This window comes from Nicotiana tomentosiformis, chromosome 5 (assembly GCF_000390325.3).
Source record: "Nicotiana tomentosiformis chromosome 5, ASM39032v3, whole genome shotgun sequence".
Lineage (NCBI taxonomy): Eukaryota > Viridiplantae > Streptophyta > Magnoliopsida > Solanales > Solanaceae > Nicotiana > Nicotiana tomentosiformis.
The window spans coordinates 99035016-99057432 of NC_090816.1; the positions used below are offsets into that span (position 1 = coordinate 99035016).

At 37.0% G+C, this 22417-nt stretch overlaps 2 protein-coding genes across 2 annotated transcripts; one reads left to right on the top strand and one right to left on the bottom strand.

Annotated features, from left to right (window-relative positions):
• Nucleotides 1-1964: 1964 nt before the first annotated feature.
• On the top strand, nt 1965-5174 carry LOC104087714 (U-box domain-containing protein 9-like). Its single transcript, XM_009592267.4, has 2 exons — nt 1965-2485; nt 3900-5174. The coding sequence occupies exons 1-2, from the start codon at nt 2180-2182 to the stop codon at nt 4980-4982; spliced, it is 1389 nt and encodes a 462-aa protein (XP_009590562.1). The 5' UTR covers nt 1965-2179; the 3' UTR covers nt 4983-5174.
• Nucleotides 5175-5437: 263 nt separating this feature from the next.
• On the bottom strand, nt 5438-8427 carry LOC104087713 (uncharacterized). Its single transcript, XM_009592266.4, has 4 exons — nt 8223-8427; nt 7918-8127; nt 6525-6710; nt 5438-5826 (listed from the first exon to the last, which is right to left on the bottom strand). Exons 1-4 carry the CDS (start codon nt 8229-8231, stop codon nt 5773-5775), a joined length of 459 nt encoding a protein of 152 aa, XP_009590561.1. The 5' UTR covers nt 8232-8427; the 3' UTR covers nt 5438-5772.
• Between the last annotated feature and the right edge of the window lie 13990 nt (nt 8428-22417).

Consider the following 22417-nt stretch of genomic DNA (forward strand, 5'->3'; position numbering starts at 1 on the left):
AAGTTAACTGCTTTATTACGTTCTGTATTTTCTTTTCCTGTCATTATTTTATACTGCATACAGGTTACAGAGTAAGTGACTTGCCTTAGCCTCGTCACTACTTCGTCGAGGTTAGACTCGACACTTACAGAGTACATGGGGTCGGTCGTACTCATACTACACTCTGCACTTCTTGTGCAGATTTTGGTACTGGTCTCAGCTGTCCGTGAGGTGCATCAACTCGGATTATCACCTTTGGAGACTTGAGGTAGATCTGCTGACGTCCGCAGACCTTGAAGTCCCCTTCCTCTTTTCTTATTTACTGTTCATTTCATTCGAAATAGTTGTATTTATTTCAGACTCTTTTTGTAGAACTTCTAGTAGCTAGTGTACTTGTGACTCTAGATCCGGGGTTGTACTTAGATGTTTGGGTTGTTATACCTTTTCGCACATTTTTCCAATTTGATTTCAGCTTAATTGATTTTAATTACTTAAATTGTTTAAAACGGCATAAAATTACTCTAATGTTGGCTTGCCTACCAAGCGAAATGTTAGGCGTCATTACGGTCATGAATATGAGAATTCCGGATCGTAACAGTAGCATAGTACATGCACCGAAGGGAAGAGTGCACAAATATTAAGGGAGATTTCAACCAAAACCTAAGAGAATACTTAAGAAAGTTAATTCATATTTTTTTCAGAATTTATCATAGATTTAACCTTTTTCATAATTTTTATCATAATTTTAAAAAAAGATCAACTTGTTACATAATCTCCCCGATTTGTTTTCAATGGCTGATTCGTAGTCGACACTTTCTCGCAACTCTAGAACTTTGTTAAGCATATAGGTCATTTCTAATTATGCAATATTAAGATATGGTGGGGTCATGGAATCTTATTTTATCTGTTTGTCGCTTGCTAGATGTGTAATAAATAATGCGAGAAAAAGATTCGAAACATTGTCCCTGGTAAAGTAATTTGAATTTTTTCCAAAAATACTTATAAAACTAAATACGTACTTAAGTAATAATAAGTAACAATGCTAGGAAAATAATACGTGAAGTACATATGAAAATGCTGCAAAATTTAAGTACAGTGAAAGCGACAATTATTGGAAGAAAAAAAAAACGCCAATTTCCAATTTTAGTTTGAAATAATAATGGATAACCAACGTAGTCAAGAGGGACGGTAAAAACTACTCAATAAGGTTGACAAATTTGTTAGCAGCCTAGCCTGATTACTTGCCCAACTTGTAATCCAATTCCTACTATATTTTACTCCTAAATAAGATAAAAAATCTTAACCACTAGTGGGATAAAATAATACTACTATTCATCTCATTTCATGTAATCTATTTGACATACTTATATATTATATTAGTAGTAGTATTGGAAGACTATATTAACATAGTGATTAAAATGTTAAAAACAATACTAGGGAACTTGTTCTATTTGTTTAATATTTGGTGGACAAAATATTAATTTAAATAAATAAATAATACATTAATGTTTAAGTTTCGAACGATTTAGTGGATTTTAATTCGAGAAGAATGTGAACTCGTGAACAGGGGCGGAGCTAGCACAGGACTTGCGGTTCAGCCTAATCTAATAACTTTAGTACAAATTCTATATTTTTAAAAAAAATTTATTGAGTATGCATAAATTGTTAATTTAGAACCTAATAACATAAACGAACTAGAATCACGAACCCATAATCTTTAAATCTTGGCTCTGTCTCTACTCATGAATATGGGATACTTTACTGAACCCTTGCGTTACGCCTAATTCTCGGACCCTGCGTGAACATCCCTTATTTGTTAATTTGAGGAGAATGTGAAAGTTATACAGAAATAAAATTTAAAAATATATTAAGACCTCTCAAAATAAAAAGAGTGTCATATAAGCCACGCGGAATGAGTATTCTTTATGTAGTTTTATCTTATATACCATGTTTTTAAACTATTAAAAATTACTTACAAAAGGAAAAAATGCAAAAGAAAGAAAAAGAAAAGGAAGAAGGTAGTTTGGGAAGGAAGAAAAGAAAGAAAGTGGGCAAGGAAGACGGAACCGAAAGTAAGAAAATTATGTAACCACCACTTCTTTCTTTTCTTTCTGCACTTCTTATTACACTGTCCCTTTCCGCTGAAAACTCCTTTAATTCCGTAATAATACTATTACTCTTCAAACAAAAGAAGCCAAGAATGGCGAAAACCACCGTAGAGGGAGGAGGAGGGCTGCCGGCGGCGGCTAAAGAGGCGGCAGAACTGAAAAAGGAGTTGCAGAGAGCAGTAAAGGCTGTAGTTGAAGACGATGATTACAGTTTAGAAGCCACCGATCGAGCCATGCAGTGTTTATGTGCTTTAAAAGAATTGAAATTGAAACCTTTGAATTCAAATCCTCTTGATATTCGTAGCCTTTCTTTGAGTTTACCAATTCCACCCAATGAATTTGTTTGTCCAATTTCTGGTCAGCTTATGAAAGACCCTGTTGTTTTGGCTTCTGGCCTGGTAATTGCTTCTTTTCCTTCACTCTTTCATTTTAGCAGTAATTTCCAGTTTCTTTGTGTTAATGTTTTTCAATTATTCTGTTCATAAAAAGAAGTTTCTTCTTTTTATATATACGTCGTTTAAAAGTATAATTTTATTGTTTTCCTTTACTGTTCAATTTCAGTTGTTCCCTGTTTACTTTTTTGGGGGGTATTTTATATGTAGTAAATTGCCTTGATTAATCTTTTATTTTATCGATACAGTAGCATGTTCAAAGTGTAATATTTTTTGGAGGGGATTAGTTCTCCACCTCTGTTTCGTGGTTCTTAAAATTATTCTTGTTCAATTATAGGAATAAGTATTACCTGCTTGATACACATATCACATGTGAACATTTATTATGAATATATTGTCATTTATTTGTGAAATAGTTTTGAAATTTAATGGCTGGGAAAAATCTGAAGAATAAATTTCTCTTCACGCTCACCTTAACATTTTCTTGTTATCTACAAAAGCAAGAAAACTAAACGGTACTTGAAGGATGATGTACGTCCAATGTTCGATTACATCATCCTTGTCGAACACAAAAAGAGAATGCCAGATATACGAAGCATAATGTGCAATCTCCAAATTGTTGTACCTCTTGTTGAAAGGTTGTATATTGTTCTGTATTGGTGATTGTTTTTCCACAAGTATCATCAAAGGCGGGATGCAAAATTAAATATTACTCCCTCCGTTCAAATTTATGTTAACCTGTTTGACTGGGCACGAATTTTAAGAAAAAATGAAGACTTTTGTAATTTGCGGTCCTAAACAATTCAGAAAGGGCCGCAGAGTATTTATTTGGTTATAAAAGATTCTCATTAAGGGTAGAATTGTAAGTAAGCAAAATTGTTTCCAAATTTAGAAAGGGGCCATTCTTTTTAGAACGGACTAAAAAGGAAATAGGTTCACATAAACTGAAACGGAGAACGGAGGTAGTAGAATAAATGGCCTTTGGGATAGGGAATTTGTTAAAATTGCTTTGTTAGTCGATGTTTATTAAGAAGAGCTAGAAAAAAGAATCTCCGTAAATCTTATCTACCAGTTGCAATTTTACAGGTTTTCTGGGTCAGTAAACATGAGAGTCAAGAGAGGAGCGGAACTACAAACCTTAGATTTAGTTGTATGTTTCCACATAAATATACATGGTGAAATTTATTTGCCAAACAACTTGATTGCTGGAGAGGAGGCTACGGGCATTACTACATTATGTTATTCAGCTTAACTTATATCAGCTTAGAGTTCCTTCATGCCAAATTCTCTTTCAACTATTCTACTAGGAAATTGCTAAACTTTTTCTATCTTTGTGATTTTCCTTAATACTTGGATCAACTCGAACTTCACTAAATGGTTGTTTTCATTAAAATTTTATGTATGTTATGGTGGTTTGCAGACATATGACAGACCATTCATTCAAAAGTGGCTGAAGGATGGCCATCGTACGTGCCCTGAAACAAAGCAGGTTCTTTCCCATTCAGTTCTCACCCCAAATCATCTTGTGAGAAAAATGATTTCACATTGGTGCCAGAAGCATGGAATTGAGCTGCCCGGCCCTTCTCATGATGAGGACCATGATATAATCACAAACGCAGACCGAGATCGTTTAAATTTACTGCTTGAGATATTGTCCTCTGGCAATGTTTTGGAGCAGAAAAAAGCTGCAAAAGAAGTTCGCGTTCTGACTAAACAGATGCCATCTCTACGGGCTGTTTTCGGGGAGTGCAATGATGCCATTACCAAATTGCTCAATCCTCTATTGTCTGGTAACGTGAATAATCATCCTGATCTACAAGAAGATTTGGTCACAACAGTTCTGAACATTTCAATACATGACAGCAATAAAAAGCTAATAGCTGAAAATCCTGTTGTCGTTCCTTTACTCATTGAGTCGTTGAAGTTCGGAACGCTTGAAACAAGAAGCAATTCTGCTGCTGCTCTCTTCACATTATCAGCACTTGATTCAAACAAGCATATTATCACAAAGGCAGGTGCTCTCAAGCCTTTAATCGACCTTTTGAATGAGGGACAACCATTGGCCATGAAAGATGCTGCTTCCGCAATTTTTAATCTGAGCATTGTCCACGAGAATAAGGGTAAAGCTGTCGCCGAAGGAGCAATAAAGGTGATTATGAAGAAGATCAGGGGTCGCGTACTCATTGACGAGTTATTAGCTATTCTTGCCCTGCTGTCCAGTCATCACAAGGCAATCGAGGAGATGGGGGAGCTGGGTGCAGTCTCTTGTCTCCTAAGTATCATAAACGAGGACACAAGTGATCGCAACAAGGAGAACTGCATCGCAATCCTCTACACGATGTGTTATAATGATCGTACAAAGTTGAGAGAGATCTGGTTAGATGAGAGTGTCAATGGGACGATATCTTGTCTTGCTCAAAGTGGGACCTCTAGAGCCAAGAGGAAGGCGAATGGCATTCTTGAGCGGCTAGATAGATATGTTTCTCTTGCGCACACTACTTGAGGATGAATATTTTGGGTATATGTACATTCCTAATCACCCCATGTAAGTGATCTTGCTTCTTAGTAGATCTTATACAACTGAATTCTGTACTTGTAGGAAGATATAGATTCTTTTTTCGTGTCCATCTTGAGACTTGTAGATTACTGTAAAAATGAAATTCTCAACAATAAGTACATTTAAGTTTCATTGTTAGTAGTTTGTTCTACTTAAACAGATACATCCTGCTTGTGGCTTCTCTGATAATGTTCAAATTTGCTGCTCTCTTGCTTTACTATTGGTTTTGCTGTTGTCTTCTGCGCGTGTTGTTTGTACAAGTGAATATATAGTGTTTTTAGGTTCAGTTGGTTCAGGGTAGTGATGCCTGAAACGATATCATGGCGTTTGGTTAATTTCAGGACAAAAACTCAGCCGAATTATATTCCTTGCTGATGAAGGGATGAACAAATAGCAATACCTTTGCCAGAAATGGAGCAAAATATCCAATATATCAATATGTAAATAAAATGTTCCCTTGATATATCAAGGTTTAGGGTTTAGAGCTTTTATGTATATCAATAAAACATTATAAAGCTAACGTGAAATTAGTTAAGTCAGTATCACTTTAGGGACATAAACAAACAATCCAACGACATTTGATGTGAAAAATCAGTCATATACTACCCCTATTAGTTCTACAAAAAGAAGATTTCATTAGCTACTAATTAAATCTTTAGTAAAATAGCTTCGCCACAAGACTGAAGTTGACGATGATAATCAATATCTCCATGTCCATAGCCTTTGGGGATGATACTTATGCCTTACAAGGCGGAGCAAGGCATCTTGAGAAGAATCCAAACATTCTCTTCTGTATCCATATCAAAACAATGAATGAAAAGAAAAGGGTCAGAAAAATGCTATTTTATCAGTTGGTTTATTGTAAACAAAATCATTGAATGTGAAGGTGAACTCACTTTCTCAATTTCATAGTGCTTTTTCTTTACAAAAACTTAAGATACAAACAGAGAAAAAGAAAGCTCGAGTTTCTTGATTATATTGGAGTCAAGTTATTTTTCTGATCGTAGCTCAGTATGTAGAGATGTGATATTAATGTTGACAACCTTCTTTTTGTTTTTTCCGATTGCCAATATTATTGTATGTCCATGTTAGTGCTGATTGGTGATTTGACAGATCTTTGTCGGTATTCTTAACTATCAAATAATTGGAGAAACAATATTAATGTGAATAAATTAAAATTGAGGGACTACTTGAATTTATTGAAGCGAGATTATCCATCTGATATCACTATAAAAAATTTGTAAATCTTTGTGCTGAAAATAGTAAAATGACAAGCTCGAAACAAGGAAACAGCCAAGGAAGGGGAAAAAATGTGCCCATACTAGTGTTTATATCAGACGATGAAATTTAACCTAAAGATTCACAAATAAAGGATAAACACATCAATTAATCATGTAAAGTGATAAAAAGTGTACAAAAAACACATATATATTATGTATTTATTAATTAAATGTAAACACGAATAGATATTTTATGATAAAGACTAACTCGCTTATAGCCGGGAAGAAGATGAGGAGGAATTTTGTAGAGATCTTCATCCACAGGTTTGGGATTTGTGGGCCGCTGGGCCACTGTTGCGGACTTCATTGTAGGCCCACTGTCGTTCTTTAATTTCTCTGCTTTACCTGTCCATTTCTGCTCTGGACACCTCTTCTTATTTATTGCTGCCTTTGTCTGCACTTACGAGTTTATTATTATTCAATCTACAGTAATGTAATTTCGAGAGATTTATAATTTCTTGAAATTTATATGGATTTAGGTCAGAATATAAAAGAATAATCCACATAAGCAATATCAGTTAGTTAGTTGTGGTTACATTTCAGTCATGTTTATGTTACTTTGGCATGTTTGCGCTATAAAATCTACGCAACAATTCATTTAAAGTCAACTTAACTAATTGGGGATTGAAACCTTATTTAACACAATTTATCCCTCTTCTTTTCACATTAACTCTGGAATCTTTAGAACAGCATATCATATTTCACATGGTAGGCGGTCCATCAGACAGTTCCTGAACATGCATACTGTACATATTTGAATATTTGACGTTCTGCCTAAAAACTCATAATAATATACTGAGTTCGAGGCCAATAATGGAGCTAAAAAGTCAAGCATCAAATCTTGACTTTCCAAGTCCAATGTTGAAATTGGGTTGAGTTTGTTGGAAGCCTTTGCTACTTCCAATGACTCTTTGAGGAACACGAGTTCTAAGATTCAAAGAACCCCATTTTCTTATAGCCAATATAATTGTACCCTACATCACCAGGGTTACTATATTATTTGGTTTACAGCTATACAATTTCATACCTGATATTTGAACATACGATCATTGACTATATCATATTACAATCTTAGGCTCCAAATATTAATAGTTTTAGCAAATTAAATTTATTTTTATTTCACAGTTTAGAAAAACAGGAAGTTGTTTATTATTCTTTTTCCAGATCTATATGCTTCAATTAGTGGAGCGTTACTAAAGTAAAATAATTAAGTGAAAGACAATTTTTTATTTTTTATTTTTGTAATAAAGACAGATTGTCAAATGTCTTGCTTAAGTGGTATTCAATAATTTTCTAAAGACAAATATATCATGAACCACAGAAAGTATTTTTCGAGTTTAAATTCTATATTCAAAAAAGCTTTAATAAAATTGAAATAGGCGTGCGTATCTGTCTAACCACGAAGGTTTAACATGCACAAACTAACTACCATAAGGATCATCGTACTCTAAATTAGGTCATCTATTTTTATTTTAATAAGTGTAAATAGGCACTAAAAGAAAACTAAGTTATCAAGAGTAGGCGATGGGATGTAAGGAGAAGAAAAAAAAAGAGATAAGAAAATCTCCAAAATGCTAAAAAGAGGAGGAAAAAAAACTTACCTTTCTTTGAGGAGCATTAGGGATAGCATAAAAGTGAGGTTTGTGGAAATGAAGAGCATAAAGATCAGTAGTATTTTCTTCAAGTGATGAATGGCAGCTATGGCGGATCAATCCTGCTTGTCTTGCGCACTCGAAATACTGTGTAATTGGCATCTCATTTGCATTATCCCAATCTCCAAATACTGGAATCTGTCCACCTCTTTTACACTCCTATAATACATTATATCCATTACATGTGTATAGAACAAGAAAAAAATGCTTTCAAGAAATTGCACCATATATATAGTGAGAGAAGAGGAACTTACCATTTCCATAATTTGTTTGGTCAAGAGACAGGAAAATTGGTGAAGTTAAACAAAGGAAAGGGGAGGAAATCTTGGAGAAATGATGTTTCTTGCTCTTCTTTAATTTGTAAGCTAGAAGTGAAAGATGAAGTCTAGTTGAGTGGGTTGTTTAGGTAAGTGGGGTGGGGTATAGATAATATATGGAGCTTTCTATCTATATAGATTTCATAAGTTAGGTAGTAGCATAATCTACACTTTTTAAAGGTCAAGCAAAGGTTTCCAACTTTAGGAGAATTAATGGAAACACCTTCCACCAAACTTTGCACTTCCAATATATTAATAATTAAAATAGGACTTGAAAAATACTAATGTATGACATCAACTGTACCTTTCGTTTTCACTACGAAACTGAAATTTTCTATTGTACATTTATCATTAAGAATTCAATAATAGTGGTTTAATTTTTAATGATTACTAGAGTTTGAACCATAGACTGCCATAAAACACAAAATTGACTAGCTTTCCTTTTTCAGCATAGATTATCAATTTAGACCTATGCTAGCAATATGTTCTGTCAACAAAATGTAGGACGTAATATCTAAGTTGGACTAATTAAAATCCATTTTAACATACCATAAGTATATATGTTGAACTTGTAGTAATATTGGAGTATTGTCTAATTAATAAATTTGCTTATATCATTCAAATTAACTCTCACCAATGGAAAAAAGAGGAGCTAGCTACTAATAGAGAAAAGTGGTAGTACTAGTGTACACAGTACTACTATGAATTTGAAACTCCAATTATAAAAGTATGGTTGACAAGAAAGGAAGTTAGGTTACAAGAGAAAGAAAGGACAAAAAGACTTGTCAGTCTTAACGTGCATGTGAACAGTGGACTCTTTTCCATTGTCAAATTAAGGGTAAGACTAAAAAGTAACTTTCTGGGAACCTGTCGTTGACAATGGCTGCACCCATACCGGAGTTGATCAATCTAGGCTAGCTCTTCTTTTCCACCTTTTTTGGCTCTTTTACTTTACTTTTAGCTGCGCACGCAAAGACACCCTATATTTGCGCCATAGATCTGGTAAAATTAAAGGAAAAACTCCGTCTCAGGTGAGAAAGGTAAGGAGGACATTAATCTAGATAACTATTCTCTCTACATCCCCATAGCCTTTTGGGGACTCAATGACCAACTTTGTTTAGAATTAAAATCAAACTCATCCTTCGATTTTTCATAATACACATTTGCCTCCACCTCTCCTATGCAACGTCTAATTAGCCCTTGACATTTTCAATCCCTCCTATAATTACTATTGTTTATTTTTTTCATAAAAGGATTGAAAATGTCAAGGGTTAACTAAACATTGCATCGGAGAGGAGGAGGCAAATATATCTTTTATTATATTATGTATGATATTTTATTCTTTTTACCTAAGTAATTTACCTATAACTTCTTTGAGTTTTTGTTATAAAGTATAATTTATGATTGTTATTTTAATATTATGTGCATAAAGTGTATCCTTAAGTTTCGCTTTCTCTCTTATTGTCTATTATATTTTTTGAGTTTTTATTGCTATTATAATAGATAGTCTTTATAAATTTTTGTAAAATTTACCTCTATTTTTAATAACGATTTTGTGTTACACGCATTTAGTATATTTTTATAAGGTTCTCTCTTCTTTTATCGATTGTATAAATATAATTTCGAGTTTAAAGAAAATTATTATTATTTTTTTTTTTTAATTTGATAATTTCTTCGATATTCAATGGCATTAACTTATATGCTTGATTCTTGTTTTTTACTTCTTTCTGATTGCAGAAATTAAATCTATTTATTTCGTTTGTAAGTCCATAACATAAAATTTTAAAAAAGAGGAAAAAATTAATGATATTAGAAAGAAGTATAAAAAATAAGTTAAAGCCCGATAATCTTGAGGGTAAAGTTGGCATTAAAAGTTTTTAATTGTGATAGCAGGATAAGAATGTCTATAGTTCAAAGTTGGAGGAGGAGTTTAAATTTTAACGTAATGTTAGAGGGTGTAAACAATTTTTACCCAATTTCATACTGATACTCAGGTCTATACTTATTTATTTTAATTTATGTGAATATATTATTTTTTAGTTCATTTTAAGAAATGATTATCTCTTAAATTTAGAAATAATTTAATTAAAATTTTTAGTTTACCCCTAATGAAAAACTCTTATAGTGATCCCACAAGCGGGGTCTGAAAAGGATGGAGTGTAGCAGACTTTACTCCTACATTTGTGGGGTAGATAGGTTATTTCCGGTAGACCCTTATGTCAAAAAAAGTATTTTTTAAACAAACTTGAAAATACAAGAGTAATAAAAATATGATGAAAATGTTATAGTACAAGAAAGGTGACAACCAGGAGATTTAGGAGGGCAGAAGAGGGTTCACCCAAACCCCATTCGTTGGAAAATTATGTTGTATATATAAAGCAAAATCCGTTTTGTACTTGTATATATTTATATTTTATTTTGAATCCACTTGACACAACCCAAAAGCATAACTCAGTGATCAAGGGGGTTCAAAACCTTTGTAAGGTTGTTGGTTCTATTCCCACTGTCCATAGTCACTTTTAATTTTTAAACTTTTTCTGTTTTGAACCCCCTTAGCGGAAATCCTACCTCCGCCACTGGTGACATGACATAAATATTATGACATGTTCATAATTTTTAAAGTCTTATAATAACACAAATATGATGACATATTTAAGACTATAAAGTTCAAACACATATTTCTTTTTAAATTTCATATACAATCAAATATATTCACATAAACTAAAATATAGGGTAATAAATAACGGAGTCAATTTCACCTTATCCCCTCAACCATTTAGTGTTGGGAATAATATCTCCCCCCCCCCCCCACCGAATGGGAAAGAGAGCCCCCTTTAACTAAGGAATCAACAAGCACAATGAGAACTATCACCGAAAAACTCAACCGACTTTTATGATAACTAAATCAACTTTTAAGAAACTTAATTTTGTTGTTATTAAACTGATTCAAATACAAATAGTATATTTCATTTTATTTTATGGATCTTGTTGTCCTCAATATGCGAACATTCGGCTCCAATGACGTTCTAAATTCTTTTATGCCAACTAATAAAGGTTGACGGATAAATAGATTTAAGTCATTGTGCTGCTTAATCTCATAAATAGTTATGAAATTGATGTGTGACACCAACTAGTTGACGAAATAGAAGAATAATTTTAGAGAATTTTCCTTTTCTGTATTGATTGTATCTTTTCACTGTATAAGGACTGTGTATAAATACAAGAAGAAAAGAATCTGTGCATTACTACCTATCCTACGTGTCCTTATTGTATTGACTATTCTATAACAAACAAAGAATAATATTTATAACTGAAATCTTTCTTCTATTCCCTTATATTCTCTTCTATTCTCTTCTAGTTGGGCCTAATAATAGGCAGACAGATAAAAGGCCCAAAGATTGAGTATGAGCTGGGTTAAGGAGGCCAAAATCGACGAAACCAGCCCATAGAAAGGAAGGATTTGGAAAATGCATGTGCCAAGCATGTGTAAACAAAATAATACAAAAGACTTTGGTCTTTATAGACAAAATCAATTAGACCAAACCCTAATTTCAACTCAAACCCTCTTCTCTGTCAAACTCCATCGAAGAATCATAAATCCCTTTATCATCTCCAATACCCCTCCTCAAGTTGGAGAGGGATGCAAGAAATCTAACTTGCCCAAAAGTCTATGGTGAATCGTCCCTGTGAGAGATTTTGTGAAGAGATCGGCTAACTAAGAAGAGGATCGAACAAAGGATAGAGAGACCAGACCTGCAAGAAATTGCCGACGAACAAAATAATAATCGATCTCCACATGTTTCGTCCTCTCATGAAACACGGGGTTCTTCGCGATGTGGATTGCTACTTGGCTATCAAAGTGCAGAGGGACAGGAAGAGAAATTGGAATGGCAAGGTCATCAAAGATGCACACAAGCCATGTGAGCTCTGCAACTACACGCCTCATTGATCGATACTCAGCTTCGACAGAGCTAAGGGCGATAGAAGTCTGCTTCTTTGACTTCAAGGAGACGGGAGAGCTTCCAAGTGAAATGTAAAACCCACTAACGAATTTACGCGATTCAAAACAAGTTTCCCAGTCAGAATCACAAAAAGCAAGCACCTGAAAAGAGGGCGATGAAGACAAACAACCCAAGGCCAGGGTCCTTTAGCAAGTATCGAAGCACAAGAAGGGTTGCATGCATATGAGGCTGCCGGGGATCTTTCATATATTGACTGAGGTGCTGAACCATGAAGGAGAGATCCGGCCTTGTATGGGTTAAGTAATTCAGCTTACACAGTAAATGGCGATACAAGGTCAGATCTTGAATAGGGTCACCAGTTTTGGCCAAGAGTCTAATAGTCGGATCAAGTTGGCAAGAAATAAGGGTTTTGTTCAATACATCAAATTCAGTGAGGAGATCAAGTGCAAATTTCTAGGACAAAATCTGACCGTCAGATTCTCGGAGTACTTCCATCCCCAAAATATAATGTAAGGCTCCTAAATCCTTGATTTTGAATTCATGGTTTAAGAATAACTTTAAAGCATTTAGTTCTTTAGTATTATTGTCTGTTAGTAGAATTTCATCCACGTAGAGTGCAACTATGGATATTGAAGAATCCGTCTTCTTAAAAAATAGAGAGTAGTCATTTAAGGAATGTGAATAGCCCTTAAAATTGAGAGTTGTTGTTAACTTAGCATACCACTGACGAGAAGCTTGGCGTAACCAGGCTTCTTTAAATGACAAAATTGAGTAGGAGAAGAAGGTGAGGGAACTTCATATAAACCTCTTCATTAAGATCACTATGAAAAAATGCATTATTAACATCAAATTGGTAGAACCCCCATCCCCTTTTCATAGTTGCAGCAAGAATACATCTGATTGTAGTCATTTTCACCACTAGTGAAAAGGTTTCAGTGAAATCCACTCCTTCCATTTGAATATCTCCTCTTACTACTAGCGGAGACTTTAGTCTCTCTACACTATTATCAGAGTGGTGTTTAACCTTATACACCCACTTGCAAGGTAGTATTTTTCTACCAGGGAATAATTCCACTACTTCCCAGGATTGATTTTGTTTAAGAGCTTCAATTTTCTTTGCCATGGCTTCCTGCCAACCTGGGTGATGTGCTGCTTGATTGTAGCTGGTAGGCTCTTAATGTGATGACCCGATAGTTAAATCTCAGTTTTAGCCTTCATTTCATATTTTTGAGACACAGAATAGCTCCGTTTAGCCTCTCTCGATTTCCGTGCGCAGTCCATGTCTTTTTCTAGAAGATTGTTATGTGAAAAATTGATAAAAATATAAAATTTTACTTTAAAACTCATTTGAGTTGACTACGGTCAATATTTTATGTAAATAGACTCAGATCATTATTTTGATGGTCCCGGTGGGTCCGTATCATGATTTGGGACTTGAGCGTATGCCCGAAATTAAATTCGAAAGTCTCTAACTTGATTAACGTAATTTGTTGAAAATTAGCAATTTAAAGGTTTAAACAATTTTTAAATTTGACCATAGATTAACTTTGTTGCTACCGAGTTTGGATTTTAGTTTCGGAACTTGGTATAAGCTCATTTAAGTATTTATGACTTGTATGCTAAGTTTAGTGCAAAACGGAGTTGATTTGACGTGATTCTGATGTCCGGTTGAAAAATTTTATGTTATTGAGTTTCTTTGAAAATATCATTCATTTTGATGTCTGATTCGTAGTTCTAGGTATTATTTCGGTGTTTTGATCACGCGAGCGAGTTCATATGATGATATTACACTTTGTGCATGTTTGGTTTGGAGCTCGAGGGGCTCGGGTGAGTTTCAAATAGGCTACAAAGTGATTTTTGAACTTAGAAAGTTGTTGGTGTGACCTGGTGTGCAGGTCTCATACTGGTCTTGCAATTGTGACATATGGCCGAGTCTGTGATGCTCGCATTTGCAAACATCATGTTCGCAATTACGAAGATGGCCTGGGGCAGCAGGGATTGCATTTGTGATCATTTGATCGCTTTTGCGACCTATCCAAGTTCGCATTTGCGAACATATCATCGCAAATGCGATGACACCAGAGATGTGGGTAGTTCGCTTTTGCGATTGCTTCTTCGCATTTGCGAATCCCAGGTCACATTTGCGACATCTATGCCTGGACAAATAGCTGAGGCACGAGATTTTAGCCTAACCTTTCATATTTTGGAACCCTAAACACCCTAAAGGCGATTTTATAAGATGATTTTCTTCTCAAAAACTTTGGCAAGCAACTTTAATCTATTTCTTTTCAATTACCCATTACTTTCCAAGTGTTTTCAACATTAAATCTAGGATTTTCATGGTAGAAATTAGGGATTTGGGTAGAAGTGCTTGGGAGTACAATATGCAATTCAACTCCTTTGCCAAATATGCTCCCTTGGTTTAGGCCAAGATGAGTGATAGAGTACATCGATTTGAGGATGGTGTGGGACCGCATTTGATCAACGAGTGTACTACTACTTCCTTGAGTCCGAACATGGACATTGCTCGCATTCAAGCCTATGCGCGGAGCTTGGAGGATCAAAAAAGGCAACAGCGAGATGCTCGAGATCATGATCGGTGCCAACACAAAAGAGTCCGATCTACAGGTGATATGGGTGAGTTACGAGGTAAGTCTAGACTTCTATTTCTTTAGCAACCATCTTATCAGGTGGCTCATGCAGTGCCACACTCCCATGGTCAGCATCGTGGCTGGTTCGCTCATTCCGGTCAAGGTCAGAGCTCCCAATAATGTGGAGACGCTAGCAAAATGAGGTCCCCAGTGCCACGATGCAACCAATGTGGTAGTAGTTATTTCGGTATTTGTCGCCAGGGTTCAGACGTATGCTATTCTCGTGGTCAGCCTGGTAACATTATGTGATTTTGCCCAGTAAGGAATATGGGAAATACGATGCCGCCAACAGGATCTACAGCAGCTTCGCCATCATCAACATGCCCTCATGAGCAAGGCATGCAGCCGTCAGTAGGAAGGGGTAGAGGTAGAGGTGGAGCGTCTAACTCGAGTGGTCAATAAAACCGTATCTATTCATTATCGTGATGATAGAACTTAGAGTCATCACCAGACGTAGTCACAGGTACATTATCCTTGTTCTCCATAAATATGTATGCTTTGATAGATCCAGGTTCCACCTTGTCGTATATTTCCTCATTTGTTTCAGATAAATATGGTAAAGTACCTGAATGGTTACAATAACTATTTGAAGTGTCCACACTCGTAGGCGAGTCTATGGTAGTTAGGCGGGTTAATCGGGGTTGTGATGTGATGATTTATGACCACCATACCTTGGCTGATTTGAATGAATTAGAAATGATGGAATTCAATGTTATTATGGGCATGGATTGGTTAGCCTCTTGTTATGCCATGGTGGATTGCTGGAAGAAATTTGTTTGTTTTATCTTTGTGGGAGAGCCTGTTCTCGAATGGAAGGGTGATGTTGCAGCGCTAAAAGGGAAGTTTATTTCTTACCTTAAGGCTCAAAAGATGATTACGAAAAGAATTTTCTATCATTTGGTGCGAGTACGGGGATGAGGCAAACCATCCAACCCTGCAATCAATTTCGATTGTTAATGAATTTCCCGATGTATTACCTGATGAGCTCCCGGGTATCCTACCAGAGAGGGAGATTGAGTTTGCCATCAATGTGCCACCCGATATGCAACCGATATCTATTTCTCCGTACAAGATAGCTCATGCCGAGTTGAAGGAATTAAAAGATCAGTTGAAGGACCTTCTTGATAAGGGATTCATCCGACCCAGTACCTGCTCATGGGGAGCCCAGTACTGTTTGTTCAAAATAAAGATGGTTCATTGAGGATGTGTATCAATTACCGACAACTGAATAAGGTAACCATCAAGAATTAGTATCCGCTCCCTCGAATCAATAATTTATTTGACCAATTGCAAGGTGCTAAATATTTTTCGAAGATTGATCTCAGATCAGGGTATCATCAGTTAAAGATCAAGGATGAAGATGTTCCAAAGACAACCTTTCGGATCAGATATGGCCATTATGAGTTTCTCGTCATGTCTTTTGGCCTAACCAATGCACGAACGACCTTTATGGATCTGATGAATCCAGTGTTGAGACCATTCTTAGATATCTTTGTGATCGTGTCATTGACGATATTTTAGTGTACTCTTGATCAGATGCAGAGCATTTGTGATAGGTCCTAATCACACTCTGGGATCACAATCTGTATGCCAAACTTTCCAAATACGATTTCTGGTTGAGCCCGGTGAATTTTCTTGGTCATATAATATAGGGAGAAGGTATCAAAGTTGATGGTCAAAAGGTACGCAGCTTCTTGGGCCTAGCCGGTAACTATCAAAGGTTTGTGGAAAAAGTTTCATCTATAGCTTCTCCACTAACGAAGTTGAGGCACAAGAAAACTAAATTCCGCTGGACCGACATTTGTGAAAAGAGATTCCAAGAATTAAAGGATAGATTGATCTCGGTACCAATTCTAGCTCTCCTTGAAGGACCCGAGGGGTACGCTATATATTTTTATGCCTCTATAGTGGGATTGGGTATCGTGCTAATACAACACGGGAAGATTGTTGCTTATGCTTCGAGACAACAAAGGAAGCACAAGCTGAATTACCCCACTCATGATTTGGAGTTAGCAGTCGTTATACTTGTCTTGAAAATATGACGTCACTATCTATATGGAGTTCATGTCAACATATTTACCGACCACAAGAGCTTGCATTACATATTCAAGCAAAAGACATTAAACTTGAGGCGGCGAAGATGGCTTGAGTTGTTAAATACGATGTCGATTGTGGCTGATGCATTAAGTCAGAAATCCATGAATAGCTTACGACATGTGGGAGATTATAAGTTGGAAATGACTAAAGACTTGTACCGGTTGTCCACTTTAAGTGTACGGTTGCTTGACACCGGTGGCGGAGGAGCCATAGTTCAAAATTCTGCTGAATCCTCACTAGTAGCCAAAGTAAAAGCATGACAATTTGATGATCCAGCCTTGGTGAAAATAAGAAAAAAATCTCCTTTAAAAATACATAAGCATTCAAGCTATCCGAGGATGGAGTTCTTTAGATACGAGGACCGACTATGTATGCCCGATGTCGGGGGAATCCGAGAGCAGATCATGATAGAGATTCACCACTCCCAGTACTCTATCCATCTGGGGGTCCACCAAGATGTATCACAATCTTTGACAACTATACTGGTGGAACAACATGAAGAGGAATATTGCTAAATACATCACTCAATGTACAAATTGCCAACAAGTTAAGGTTGAACATTAGAAACCAGGAGGATCTCTTCAGAATATGAAAATTCCGACCTGAAAATGGGAGGTGATCAACATGGATTTTGTTAACGGGTTACCATGATCACGTCAAAGATTTGATTCCATATGGGTCATCATGGATCGACTCACCAAGTCCTCCCATTTCCTACCAGTAAAAACTACCTTCTTAGCTGAAGATTATGCTAAGTTATACATAAAGGAAATAGTTTGACTCCATGGGGTTCTAGTCTCCATCATATCAGACCGAGGTGCCCAGTTCACGGCCAGTTTCTGGAGGTCGTTCCAAAAAGGATTGGGTACGAGGATTAAACTTAGCACAACTTTCCACCCCCAAACAGATGGTCCGATTGAACGCACTATTCAGACACTCGAGGACATGTTACGAGCTTGTGTTCTGGACTTCAAAAAGAGTTGGGAAGATCATCTACCACTCATCGAATGCACTTACAACAACAACTACCATGCTAGTATTTAAATGGCACCATATGAGGCCTTGTATAGACATAAGTGCAGATCCCCTATCGCCTGGTTCGAAGTTAGGGAAACAAAGTTAATGGGTCTTGAGTTAGTACAACGGGTTGTAGAAAAGGTGAAGACAATTCAAAATCGATTGTTGGCCGCCTAAAGCAGGCAAAAATCTTACTAAGATAATCAAGGATGAGAGTTGGAGTTCGCTGTGGGAGACTGGGTGTTCTTAAGGGTATCTCCCATGAAAGACGTAATGAGGTTCGGTAAAAAGGGCAAACTCAACCCCTGTTATATTGGATCATATCAAATTATACAAAAAGTTGGTCGAGTGTCTTATAAGCTCGAGCTGCCCCCGGAATTGGAAGTAGTGCATCCAGTATTCCATGTGTCTATGCTTTGAAAGTGCTTGAGCGATCCATCATGATTTACCCCTATTGAATAAATCCATGTCATAAAGGACCTAACGTACAATGAAATTTCTGTGGCCATCTTAGATCGTCAAGTGCGCCAGCTATGAACCAAGGAAGTAGCTTAAGTTAAAGTACTTTGGAAGAACAACAATGTAGAAGAAATGACTTGGGAATATGAATAAGACATGAAGTTCAAGTATCCCCATTTATTTTACCCCACGGGAAACGACAATGGAATTACTACAGTGGGCTCTACTCAGAATGACTACAGGAGTTTATAAAGTATGACTACGATTCAACATTCAAGGACGAATGTTATGAGGGGGGAGGGGGGGGGTCATGTTACACCCTACATATAAAGTTGGAGGATCTATGAGGTTTAAGCACAACCAATCAGATGTCGATGCGTTATCGGGTAGATGAGGCGACTGCATGCGACTAGATTTTGCCAGCTGCCCACCGGGCAAGACAGCCAAAGCAGGGCGACCCATTTTTCACGCGGAGTGTCGGAATTCCCTATGCTTAGTATGGTATAAAATGAAAATGTAGCTCTTTCTCTAGGATATTTTAAGAAGACATCACCAGCACTAGTTCACTCAAAAATGCTCTCAAACCCCCCTCTAGAATTTCTCAAAAACACTCTAAGGCAAGGTTGAAGGTAAATCTAGCAGAATCTAGTGTGAAGGAATCTGGAATCGTTGTTACAATATCTATTATCTTATTGTTTAATTGATTTGGAATCTCGTTGAGGCAGAGTAACCATCATAGAAATACAACGAGTTATTTAACGAAGGTATGTAGGACAACTTTCTTTCTTGGCATGATTTGGTATGAACCTCTCTCTCTCTCTCTCTTTCGAGGATTTATGCATTGTAAGATTGATCTGTTCTAAGCCTTTCCCAGTGACATAACTTCTGACTCTAAATATGTATCATCTTACCGATAATAATTCTCTCAAGTTGAGGTATTTTTAGATAGTATTCCAAAGTCAATAAGTATAATTCATTCTAAGTTGATCGTGGTGATTTTATAGAAATGGACGCTACATTACGCATATATGTGTATCTATTTTACTTTACCGAGTCGCGCTATCGTCAGTCGGGTATGACACCTATTGTGCAACCACTGATCAGTTGGGTACGATGAGACATGATATGAGATATTATTGAACCTTTGTGTGGACGAGTAGGATGATATGTGATGTGAGGCTACCGAGTCCCATTGAGGTCGGCTGCACCAAATTCTGTTGAGACCGGGTACAATCAAGACCTCTTGAGGCCAGGCATGACTGAGTCTTCTATGAGACCGGGTATGGAGAGAAGTGTAATATGAGGCTACCGAGCCCTCTTGCGGCCGACCATGCTGAGTGTTGTTGAGGCTGGGTACAGTCTAGACCTCTTGAGTCCGGGCACAACCGAGTCTTCTATGAGAACGAGTATGGAGTGATGTGTAATGTGAGGCTATTGAGCCATCTTGCAGCCGACCACGTCGAGTCTTGTTGAGGCTAGGTATAGTGGAAACCTCCTGAGGTCGGGTACGACCGAGTCCTCTATGAGATCGGGTATGGAGTGAGACGTGATGATATGCCCCAAGGTGTGGTTGAATATATATATATATATATATATATATATATATATATATATATATATATATATATGTATGTATGTGTGTGTGTGTGTGTGTGTGTGTGTGTATGTGCGCATGTGTGTGTATATGTGTATGTGTGTGTGTGCGTGCGCATGGCCCCAAAAAGTGGCTAGATTTTACAAAAGCTTACATATATTCATGTTTCATGGTTATAGCAGTGTACGCCCCTGATTGCCTATCTACGGTAACTAGGTTAAGCTTGTGTATTTCCATATCTTATGTTATGCCGTTGATTTATGCCTATTATCTATTTTACATACTCAGTACATCTTTCGTACTGATGCCCCTTTCCTTGGCCGATGTGTTCATGCCCACAGGTACAGATAGACTCAGTGACATCTCTCCCCAGTAGGATATTGTTCCAGCTGATTGGTTGGTGCTCTCCACTCCTTCGGGGTAGCTGTTCAAAGTCAATAGGTGCTGAAGCATGTGATCTAATCATTTTGGGCATGGTGAGGCCCTGTCCCAACCGAGTTATGTATATGTATATCTCCTTTTGGTACTCTTAGAGGCTTACATACTAGAGTTCGGTTATATATAGAGGAACGGGTTGTAACCTTGTTGGGTACAGTTATGAAAATGTATAAAATGTCTATGTTTCTTGTTGGGTACAGTCATGTACACATTTTTATTTTAACTCTAGCAGTAGCTCTTGGAGGTTTCGTTGCCCCAGATTTTATGATTAAGAAAAGAATATAATGGACGTCGATTCGCATGGGCCTTCCTGTGTCGTGTGCCGATCGCACCTCCTAAGGTTGGGGTGTGACAATATTGGGGAGCGGTCCACTGACGAAATCCATAACCTATCTTTATGGTACAAATTAGAAAATCTCCCTCAAGAAAGGATAATGATAAACAAAGAAAGGGAGGACTTACACTTGAAATTTTATTCTTTAAGGAAAGGAATATCTCTTTCGCTCAATATATCACAGGTAGGTACGTTAACTAACCTCTCGTACCATATTCGGTCGAAATTATCCTCCGCATTGGCCAGAAGAGCACTAGTGCCTCAGCTCGCCAATGTCAACATTGACCCATTGTAAAATTTGGGGCAATAAAATTGAATAAGGTGCTTGAAGGAAAAACCTTCCCCCCACTTTCTCGGCAAGGAACCTCAGGCAAGCCACTGAACTCCACGCGCTTGGTCATAACTTACCTAAGTAGGCGTTGAAGGCCTTCCAAAGGTCCTTGATTACCGACTCGATCGGCAGATTGAACCTGAGAGTGAATGAGTAGGGGGACACGAATGAGAAACCTTCCCGTTATGTGGTTATGTTCTCTCCTACTTCAGGAAGGGAAGCTTGAATCTTGCCCTCTCAGCCACAATCTCTCAACACTTCTTAAAGATGTTTTGTCACGACCCAACCTAGGATCGCGACAGATAACCGACACTAAGTGCCGATCATCACTAGGATTGCTGATAATATACTAATCATGAATATAAACGGATAAACTGAACAAGCATAAGCATGGCAAATAAGAACTGTACAATCTGGAAAGCGGATAAGGCTAACACAAGCTGATATATAAAAGCATACTAACTGCACAGGTGCATATCTACAGGCCTATAGAAGTGCTGAACTGAACAAGTACTGGACGGAGCAAGGCCCCGTCATACCCAAACTAGTTGACTGTACACATTCCAAAAGATAAGTAACTCTGGGAGTTAGCGGATTGACTCCAACAGCTGGTGGATGACTACTGATGTGGCTCAAGCGCTGATCTATATGTACCTGCGCGACATGAAATGCAACACCCCAGAAGGGATGTGAGTACGATAAATATAAAGTATGTAGGGTGGAAATCATATGTAAAGCATACTAAAGTATGACTGTAAGATGGAAATCTGAATATATGTTGAAAGCTAACCAAGAGTTTGAACTAGCAACTGATTTGGAACGGAACTAAAGTTTAAGCTGAAATTGTGCTGAAACTAAATAACTATCTGAACTGGTACCTGTCTGGTGTTATGGGCTACATCCCCCCAATCATGTAACTATAAAACTGAACTAGCATCATGTATAGTCATGCAATGCAAACTGTAGCTATATACACGTATATAACATGCCTGACTGGTGTTATAGGCTATATCCCCCAAGTAGGTAAATATATAATCAACATGCCTAGCTGGTGTTATGGGTTATCTCCTCCCAGCATATAATCAATAGGCCTCGCTAGCGTTATGGGCTATCTTTCCCCAGCATATAATCAATAGGCCTCGCTGGTGTTATGGGATATATCCCCCCATCATAATCAATGTAAGCATTATTAGGCATAATACATGTGGAAACATCATATGGACTCAAGAGATCATGAAGAAAATCATAA

Bases quoted from the DNA above. Each gene is read 5' to 3' on its own strand.
- LOC104087714 (XM_009592267.4), top strand. From the start codon at position 2,180: ATGGCGAAAACCACCGTAGAGGGAGGAGGAGGGCTGCCGGCGGCGGCT. The intron at 2,486-3,899 runs GTAATTGCTTCT...GGTGGTTTGCAG, and splicing joins TTGTTTTGGCTTCTGGCCTG to ACATATGACAGACCATTCAT.
- LOC104087713 (XM_009592266.4), bottom strand. The intron at 6,711-7,917 runs GTAAGTTTTTTT...TCGTAAGTGCAG, and splicing joins CTAATGCTCCTCAAAGAAAG to ACAAAGGCAGCAATAAATAA. The intron at 5,827-6,524 runs GTTAGTCTTTAT...ATATGGATACAG, and splicing joins TTCTTCCCGGCTATAAGCGA to AAGAGAATGTTTGGATTCTT.